Source organism: Coregonus lavaretus (genome assembly GCF_964263955.1).
Source record: "Coregonus lavaretus genome assembly, chromosome: 13".
NCBI classification, from domain to species: domain Eukaryota; kingdom Metazoa; phylum Chordata; class Actinopteri; order Salmoniformes; family Salmonidae; genus Coregonus; species Coregonus lavaretus.
The window spans coordinates 34,400,323-34,410,458 of NC_140000.1; the positions used below are offsets into that span (position 1 = coordinate 34,400,323).

At 40.8% G+C, this 10,136-nt stretch overlaps 1 protein-coding gene across 1 annotated transcript; it reads right to left on the minus strand.

Moving 5' to 3' along the window:
* Positions 1-783: 783 nt before the first annotated feature.
* Positions 784-6,825, minus strand: LOC311139450 (endothelin-2-like). The gene is made up of 5 exons (XM_084174326.1): positions 6,660-6,825; positions 5,430-5,580; positions 4,947-5,060; positions 2,258-2,323; positions 784-2,115 (listed from the first exon to the last, which is right to left on the minus strand). Exons 1-5 carry the CDS (start codon positions 6,715-6,717, stop codon positions 2,025-2,027), a joined length of 480 nt encoding a protein of 159 aa, XP_084030452.1. The 5' UTR covers positions 6,718-6,825; the 3' UTR covers positions 784-2,024.
* Positions 6,826-10,136: the final 3,311 nt, after the last annotated feature.

Consider the following 10,136-nt stretch of genomic DNA (forward strand, 5'->3'; position numbering starts at 1 on the left):
CGTAACAATGCAATATTATAGCATGTTCCTCCTCACTACAGACGTGTTATATCATCAATAAGCTAATTTCAATAGTATCCTTTCAACGTTTCACATTCTGGTGAGACGCTCCCTTCAGTGGCTTAGTGGGGACACTCTGTTCAAGGTTTCGTTCTACACCACTGCCAAATTAATAATCATATACTATACATTACATAGTTTAGAAATGGCCCATTCAATCTCACCTATTCCTGCATGCAGTGCAGGGAGCTCTCATAATAAAGTCCACTCTTCACACAACTCTAAAGTGGCTTTTTGCTTTTCCACACCTACCTCATCAATTAACAATACATACAGTATGATGTGGAGTGATAATGATTTATGATTCAGTCAACTCTAAGTGCTCAGTCATTGCTTATTAGGTGTTTCCCTTTCTGTCCCAGTTCTTGACCCAAGTATACACCAGGAAAAAACTGTTTAAATCCAGGCAACTTGTTTGACTGAATATGCTTCCTGTCTCTTATCCCATGGGCTAGATGTGTTCTGTATCACACCATAAAACAATAACAACACAGGAGAATTGGCCACATGTGACTTGGGTGGAATTTCTCGTCCCTTCACATTCCCTTTATAATATGTTCTGTTACAGAGTTATAAACCATAGAAGACTGACAACACCATTCCACCTGCACTCCTTGACCCATCAGAATATTTGTAATGGAACTATTACACTGTGTTGTATGTAAACGTAGTGTTCATCATCTAGTCAAAGCAGTCAAATAAGGAGTGTCAGGCAAGTATTTTGTATAATTCAACCGTTCATTTGTTTATTATTACATACTGCTTCACACAGTCACTCAATACAGAAGTGGTATAAATCAAAATCTCAAGAATTGAATAAATTGTCAATGATATACCGTACGTTTCAATGTTATGTATTTTTTACTCCCACCCACCCGACCACCCACCCATACACACATTCATTCCACACATATACACTGAGTGTACAAAACATTAAGGACACCTGCTCTTTCCATGACATAAACTGACCAGGTGAATCCAGGTGAAAGCTGTGATCCCTTATTCATGTCACTTGTTAAATCCACTTCAATCAGTGTAGATGAAGGGGAGGAGACAGGTTAAAGAAGGATTTTTAAGCCTTGAGACAATTGAGACATGGATTGTGTATGTATGCCATTCAGAGGGTGAATGGGCAAGACAAAATATTTAAGTGCCTTTGAACGGGGTATGGTAGTAGGTGCCTGGCGCACCGGTTTGTGTCAAGAACTGCAACGCTGCTGGGTTTTTCACGCTCAACAGTTTCCCATGTGTATCAAGAATGGTCCACCACCCAAAGGACATCCAGTCAACTTTACAACTCAATATTAGGAAGGCGTTCTTAATGTTTTGTACACTCAGTGTATAATCCTAAACAATCCTAAACATTGCACCTTTAAATGACCTCAGTCATTTTCCCTGATGAATAACCTGCATAGCAATCATAATATGTTGTTATTGTACAATCAAATAAAGGCAAAAGAATGAGAAAAACACAGTGATTATCTCATTCATCATTTTGATGATCGTATCAGTAGCCTGTCAGTCGTATTCTCCCTGTTACATTCTTTCCATCATGACAGCAATGGTCTGCCACTGTTTTGAACACAGACAACCAGCATAAACACATCAACTGTTCTCTCCTCTATGGTTACCTGGCCAGAGTCAGCCAGTAGCATGGACCACCCTTGTCCTTCCAGCCACTAAAATAACTATTTTGCTGCACAAATAGCCTGTGTGCATCATGCCTGATCCATCCCTCAAGGTTTGGATCTAGCGTCTATTCTCAGTCTTCAGGCCTCTGTCACATTTTGTTTTCCACCCTCTATTTCTGGGTGCAAACAGACAAATAGTCAGGCAGTCCCACCGGTCTGTGGCCTTCCTGCATGTGACACCTCTCTCTCAGCAGCCCTTTGTTCTGCTCATCTCCACTTTAGAGGAGTGTCATTTGTTCTGGTGCTCACTCTTCTCTCCTCACACCATGTTGTTTAGCGCTCATGAAGCCCATGGGCCCCGGCTTCTTCCTTCCTGGGTGGGAAGGCCCATCCCCTGGCTCTCTCAGAGGCTCTGACCATAGATCTATGGAGGAAAGAGACACTGGTCAGCAACATAATCAAAAGGTCATCTTGTGGTACAATATTAAATAATTATGTGTACAGCCTATGCTTCATTTGATAACCAGAATAGCAAACAGCTGTTCCAGGACTTAGTTTAAGCTCACCTAAAGAAAGTCAACAGGTTGGCACGAGAGCTCTTTATGGCGCTCTGCGGTGAAGAGTTATATGAGCTGCACACAAGAAGAGAGAGAGATGGGGGCAGACATTTTGAACATGACACCATAAAACGATGATCAGTGCAAGAGTTTTCCAAAAACTATGGAATAAACCATACAATGACACAGCAATTTGCCTCAGTGTTGCAAACCGTGAATTTTGGTGTGATAACAAAGATACAGTGCCTTCAGAAAGTATTCACACCCCTTGACTTTTTCCACATTTTGTTGTGTTACAACCTGAATTTATTTGTGTCACTGGCCTACACATAATACCCCATAATGTCGAAGTGAAATTATGTTTTTCTATATTTTTACAAATTAATAAAATATTGAAAATCTGAAATGTTTTGAGTCAATAAGTATTTAACCCCTTTGTTATGGCAAGCCTAAATAACTTCAGGAGTAAAAGTGTGCATAACAAGTCACATTATAAGTTGCATGGACTCACTGTGTGTGCAATAATAGTGTTTAACATGATTTTGGAATGGCTACCTCAGTCGAGCAGTGAATTTCAAACACAGATTCAACCACAAAGACCAGGGAGGTTTTCCAATGCCTCGCAAAGAAGGGAACCTATTGGTAGATGGGTGAAATAAAAATAAAAAAGCAGACATTGAATATCCCTTTGAGCATGGTAAAGTTATTAATTACACTTTGGATGGTGTATCAATACACCCAGTCACTATAAGGATACAGGCGTCCTTCCTAATTCAGTTGCTGGAGAGGATAGAAACCATGATTTCACCATGAGGCCAATGGTGACTTTAAAACAGTTACAGAATTTAATGGCTGTGATAGGAGAAAACTGATGATGAATATACAACATTGTAGTTACTCCACAATACTAACCTAATTGACAGAGGGAAAAGAAGGAAGTCGGTACAGAATAAATATTCCGAAACATGCATCCTGTTTGCAACAAGGCACTAAAGTAATACTGCCAAAAAAAATCCCAAAGCAATTAACTTTTTGTCCTGAATACAAAGTGTTATGTTTGGAGCAAATCCAATACAACACATTACTGAGTACCACTCTCCATATTTTCAAGCATAGTGGTGGCTGCATCATGTTATAGGTATGCTTGTAATCGTTAAAGGACTGGGGAGTTTTTCAGGATAAAAAATTAACGGAATGGAGCAAAGCGCAGGCAAAATCTTAAAGGAAAACCTGGTTTAGTCTGCTTTCCACCAGACACTGGAAGATTAATTCACCTTTCAGCAGGACAATAACCTAAAACACAAGGACATATCTACACTGGAGTTGGTTACTAAGAAGAAAGGGAATGTGGCCGAGTTACAGTTTAGACTTAAATCTACTTGAAAATCTATGGCAATACCTGAAAATGGTTGTCTAGCAATGATCAATAACCAATTTGACAGAGTTTGAAGAATTTTGACAAGAATACTGGCCAAATGTTGCACATTCCAGGTGTGGAAAGCTCTTAGAGACTTACCCGGAAAGACTCACAGGTGTAATCACTGCCAAAGGTGCTTCTACAAAGTATTGACTCAGGGGTGTGAATACTTATGTAAATTATATATTTCTGTATTTCATTTTCAATAAATTTGCACAATTCTCTAAAAACATGTTTTTACTTTGTCATTATGGGGTACTGTGTGTAGATGGGTGAGAAAAAAATATATTTAATCAATTTTGAATTCAGGCTGTAACACAACAAAATGTAGAATAAGTCAAGGGGTATGAATACTTTCTGAAGGCACTGTAGATACCCCTCATATCAGTGAACTCTCACAATACCTTTGATCAAAGAATCAGGTGTGTAAAGAACTGTTGCCTCTTTTTTTTTTTTTGCCAATTTGGCAATCTAAAGACAACTTTATTGTACTTTATTGTACACTAACAGTTTTACTGACATCATTGCAATGGCATAGACCAAACAATAATGTCTTTACAATATAATGTCTAAGGGCTCTATTCAATCTGTATCGCTGAAGCGTTACAGATTGCGCGCTAGAAATGTAAAGGTAATTTCTGATTGAGCCGACATATGCAGCGTTTACCATGAATGCAGTCTCTGCTAATGCGGGAACATTGCCTTTCAATTTCAATCCCGCTGTAACGCTGAACTTGAATTGACTAGAGCCCTAACTGTCCCTAAATGAAAAACGACCCATTTGTCTCCCAATGAGGAACAATGAGTGGAATGAGTCTCTGGGTGTCTCTAGGTGCCTGTATTTGTTTCTCTATCATCCTTAGGAACCATTAATCCCTAACTCAGCCTTTCAATGATACGAGACGCCTACACAGTTCACTCCCCGGTCCCTTCAGCCAATCAAAACATGCCGTGGGGACGCTAGAGCAGCCTGAGACTGCACTGCCCCCTCGGGCACTCCGTAACATGTGGTGCAAATTCATTCCACCCTGAGAGGGAACGCCTGTGTGATACACACAATAACACTCCCTCAAGCTAATAATAGCATCCCAGAGAAGTGAGCTATGCTCTCAGACCACACCTTGTGCACCTTGAAGAGCTTCAACAAGGAGTCCCTCTTGTTCTGTGTCCTCAAATGGCTGACTAATAAAACTAGGACATTCCACAGTGACTGAGTATCTGTCTGTCTGAGGTGGTGGTGTGTGTGATGTTGTCTTGGCTATTGTTGTGACCCCTACTCACCTGTCCTGGCACATGATGGTGCAAGTGTGGTCGTCAGAGTCGGCACACACACAGCGACCGGCGGACCTACGGCGACGCGACAGAGGGCTGCCCAAGCCGTAAACAGTAGTCTTACTGCAGAAAGGGAAAGAGAGAAAGGGAATGTCAGTTTTATCAGTCACCCCCAAGATATAACCACAATGTTTATAGACTTTGTTCCTTGGCATTAATAAAATGCAGTGTTGCCAGACAGGGATGATTGCCAGAATAATGTCATATTGATACTAATGATACACAGCTAAAATAAAAAACGGTGCAAATATTTATGTTGATCGATTATGTTGATATCATCACACTGTGACATAATTGACCCACATAAGTGAATTGCTCAAGTTTATGTCTGCAAAGCTGAGGTATTTGTTTGACGTCCTTGATGGTGTGTAGTGTAAGTGCATGTGTTTCTCTCTGTGAATACATATATTTCTGTGAGGTGTGTGTGCCCACCTTGGTGTGTTGACCCAGATGATGTCGAGATGGCAGAAGTAGTGGCATTCAGAGTCCAGCTGGTTGTTGCAGGCACAGCGTTTGGTCCGCACTCTGTGAGGTGGAGCCAGATCACTGGATTTAGGCCTCTCTGACAGTGGAAGTCCCAATCCTACATGACAGACAGAAGGATATAGCTTAGAAAACAATCCTGGTGCATCAAAACCGTACAATCCACCAGCGTAAAAGGACACTAGACAAGTGTATTATTACCGGTACCCCGCTATTTGCCTTGATCTATCACACCAGTCTATTCAAACCTTTCCGTGGAAAGCTAGTAATCATCTTTAATCGCTGTTATCTGCCTGTTCAAACATTCTGAAGGGAGTGCCAATAGTGCAAGCAGACATTTAGAGAAGACTCCACCTCTTTATTGACTGTGTTAAGTAAGTAAGTGGGTCCCTCGATAGGAGGGGAATGTGTGCTAGTGTTTCAGTGGAGTCATAACATCTCATTTGTCCCGTTACAGAGATGACCAGAGTTTGGAGAAACACAGCCTCTGGTATTTTCTGACTGTACAATGAAAAGTCTGTACAACCAGGTAGCAAACATTGTCATGCTCTCACAAGTTCAAGTTTAAGGTGCTTTTGACAACCAAGATCACTCAAATACAAGATAATCTATTTGCTGAGTGAGATGAAGAGGTTCTCCAGAGAATTAACATTTGAGAATGTGTACCCCTGAGCTAGTCAGCAAGGTTGAAGTGAGATGTAATACTGGTCTTAATGTGTTAACGATAAATCTTCATTGATGATGTGACAATTGGAACAGGGCTTGCTGAAACGTGTGTCTCTGAAACGTGTGTCTTTGTTGGTTTGTATATCTTGTCACTGAATATAATGAGTGTGTGCATGAGTAAGTGTTTACATTGCTCTGAACAATGAAAACAATGCTGCACCATGTCACTATTTTATAGGGAGATTAATTAGTTTCAATGAAAAGTTAGCCAGTGTTTTGTTGATGCAAGACAGTAGCGCAGAACCTCAATACAATTTCATAATTTTTTATATAGTGCGTCATTCCCAATAGATATTTTGAATTCAGTTATGCATTCAGAAAATGATCAGTGGAAGACACTTGACCATTATTATGTTCAATGCTTCAATGACATTATTAAGTTAATTTTTTGCTTGTGGAAGAAATAACAAATCCTTAGATAATTTATTATAGTAATAGCGCTGTAGTACTCACCTTCCTGCATGGACACACACACAGTGATGAGAAGGAGCAGGCTGGCGTGTGCTGACATGGTTGCTGTTGGTCTATTTGTAGAGCTCACGGGGAAGTATAATATCCTTAAATGCGCTTTGGCAAATTATCCCAACTGTCTTCTGCTTTGCTGCTTGCTTGTTTGTCTGCAGGTGTCTGAACGGTGGCACTCAACTTATAGTCTTCTTCCCCCATGATGTCACAGTGGAAGCCCTGCCCCTTGCTGCTACAATGTTACACAACTCCTCCAGAGGGTTTGAGCCGCTGCTGAAAATTCCAGGAATCTATGTTCAGTGCTTCATACCCTCCACAACTCCCAAACCCTCCAGCCTGCAGGTCACCAGGCAGACAACAGTTCACTTATCACCTGTAGCATGTTGCATTCACTTTTCACATGCAATTTGGTTGTGTGACATATCCTTTTGCTGTCAGATTTTGAGTGATGTTTGACATATGGCGAGAGCCTGGAGGGGGGAGGGTAGGAAGGAAGGAGAGGGAAGGAGGGAGTGGAAGGCCATGAGGAAAAGGAGAGAGATGGCTCCTGATTGCCTGCTTTGCATGGAGTCTGCAGGGGAAGGCCAGGGTGCCGTGGAAACAATGATCAGGGGGAACGTTATCCAATACAGGGGGGTGTCAGATGGTGGTGGCATGTGGTGGTGGAGCAGATGTGCATGCCCTATTCTGTTCCTCTCCATACAGTACATTGGGTGACAATTGACAGATCACATTAATTCCCCATGGGGTGTTGACCAAACAATATTTTACTTTTTTAAAGAAGTGTGGAATTCCACCTTCCTTACGATATTTATTTTCTCAAGCCTTATTTATAGTCTAGACAGTGCAGAAGATTGCCGTTGTAACATGTACTGTTTGAATACTGCTGGAAGTGTTACCACTAGGCCACGTGGGCGCCTCAGAATAAGATTTTCATTCACACGCAGTTGTGGGTCTACATTAAATGATTCAGGCAAGATGTGTTTTGAGAACATGATGAGTTATTTTGAGGTCTGAGAGTATTATGTTAATCTGATTAGTCATTGAAGAAGATAAATGGGTTACAATGGAAATTGAAGACCACAATGGAAATAAGCCTCCGGGCTTTGTGTTTTAAGCCTCGATAATTTTTTATGTGTTGAATGTTGTCTCCAGCTGGAGCAGCCTACTACATTTAATTATCCAATCAATTCAATCAATCAATCGAAAGGATGTGGTAGTGATGAACACTTAATCTAATAATGGTTATTGGGTTGAAGAGAGTTAAAGACAATAGATGTGATGCTAAGGCCAAGTTACAATACTCACAGTAAATCATGAGCCAACCCTTATGACACACTACCTCAAAGTTAGCAACGTACAATACAAAACATCTTATGCAATACAGAAGCAGTATTTTGAAAATTAAGGCTACAGACCAACAGCAATATCTCTACTACCATTGCCAGCTATTACGTTATCATTGTTTTGACAACTGCACTGTCAAAGAAGTAGCTATACTGTTTCCGGAATTACATTTGACCAAAATATTCTTGGTGCATTTCCGAGAAAAAAAAATACCTTTGTCTCTTGTTCCGTGATGGCTGGCACTAGCCCAGCCACAGATAAAACAACAACTCTCTTCCTTGCCTGAGGGTACTGATGCCCCCAGTGCATTGTGCCACCCACACAGTGCCCGGTGAGTGACTGGCCCAGGAGCCAAGGGGGGAACCTTACCACTGCCATGCAGATAGCCAAATGGCAGCACTCACTCATGCAAATGAACTGGGGCGTTAATCTCCCCACACACTCAGATTAGCCAGGTTAATCAAGAGGGATTTTATCGCTAACTCCATAAAGTGACTTAGGTGTTCGATAAAGCCACCGATGGCCGATGAGTGGATGGTCAATTATCTGATAGGGAAATAAGGCAAATGTGTATAGAAATGCTGCGTGGATAAAGCTGTCAGTCATCAGCATCAGCGTGGGCTGTGATGAGCTCTGTCAGACTTAGATGCTGGGGACCACGTGCCTCGACAACACACACACACACACATCTAGAGTATGATGAAAGAGAAAAAGAGTTGTGTGTTTTTTTGTCCAGGCATATGTGTAAATCTGAATCAATTTTACTTGTGTAATTTTTGACCATAGGAGTCTCTGAGCTCTTCTGAACATTTCTGATTATATATGATTATAATATACATATACTATACTGTGGTTCTTGTAGATGTGAATAAATGTATGTTATCTTTTTCAAATGGTCTATTCTTCACCAGTACTGCATCTAGAATGCAGTCTGTTGACAAATATAACATAACATAACACACATACACACACACACACACACATTCAGAGGAGCACATGGTCAGCAACAGTATAGCACAGAGATTCGAACCCGCAACTCTCCGCTTCTCTAACCTCTAGGCTACATACTGCCCTACCTATTTGTGCAAATATTCCTAGATTTGTTCCCTAAGTCAAAGTGATGGCAACTCTCTGTGAGTACTACATGTACTTTGTTTTGGGGAAATTGTGTGTGTGCCTGTAGGAAATGACTTCAGTGAGACTTGACACCTTAAGATGGAATCTAACAGAGTACACAGTTCATTAAACTGGTACTTTTCCTACCCAAGGATGCTTGGCATCTTTTGCATTAAACAAATTGTCCATAAAGACAGGTATTACACCACAACAGACAACATTTCCAGGATAAACTAAACACACATAAATCAAGTATGACATTAACATTAATGAGACAAACAATGTTTGGTACTATTCCAATTGTAGAATTTACAATCATGGGAGAATCATGGGGGGAATTATGGGATCCAAAGGCTAGACTGTTTGGGAATGAGAGATTAATGGATTTATCTATCAGGATCTCATAGTATTACCTGTCAGAGCTAATCCGCCATATCTACCAGAGGAAACAAGAAAAAACACTTCCTCCTCTATTTCCCCCGCCAGCAGATAAGTGGAATGTGTGACATGGTGATGAAATTCCCATACTGCTGCACTATAGCCCAGATTCCTCCACACATTCCTGGATCAGACAGACAGTGGCGTCATGCCCATAGGGGGCACCAAGTCACATGCCCCCTAAGATTTGTCCAGTTTTAAACATTTTCAGATTTTACATATTTTACTAAACTTGTATTTTCTTAGTCAAAACAAACTGAAACAGGATGGTCATAATGCTTCTTGACAGTCATAATGCTTCTTGATGAATAAATAAAACAAAATGTGTTTGTTGTTTCTCTGTATTATAGCCACTTAGCAATTTTAGGAAGTTGGCTTTAGCTAGCCAGCTAGATAGGTTTCCAATCTCCCAACCTCATAACTAGCTACCAAGCCATTTCAGGCTATCAATCAAGTTAGAGTAGCTTGTCTAACTATCTTAGCTGGCATGCCTGCTGGCAAGGTTGCTAGACTTTAAAAAGCAAGCAATTACTAAATATATTGAATAAGACTCACATTCCTTTC

What these genes read in the sequence shown, in the direction of transcription:
- LOC311139450 (XM_084174326.1), bottom strand. Translation starts at nt 6,717, where the DNA reads ATGTCAGCACACGCCAGCCTGCTCCTTCTCATCACTGTGTGTGTGTCC. An exon ending in GTGTGTGTCCATGCAGGAAG is followed by an intron (nt 5,581 to 6,659) that starts GTGAGTACTACA and finishes TCTGTCATGTAG; the next exon opens with GATTGGGACTTCCACTGTCA. An exon ending in ATCTGGGTCAACACACCAAG is followed by an intron (nt 5,061 to 5,429) that starts GTGGGCACACAC and finishes CCCTTTCTGCAG; the next exon opens with TAAGACTACTGTTTACGGCT.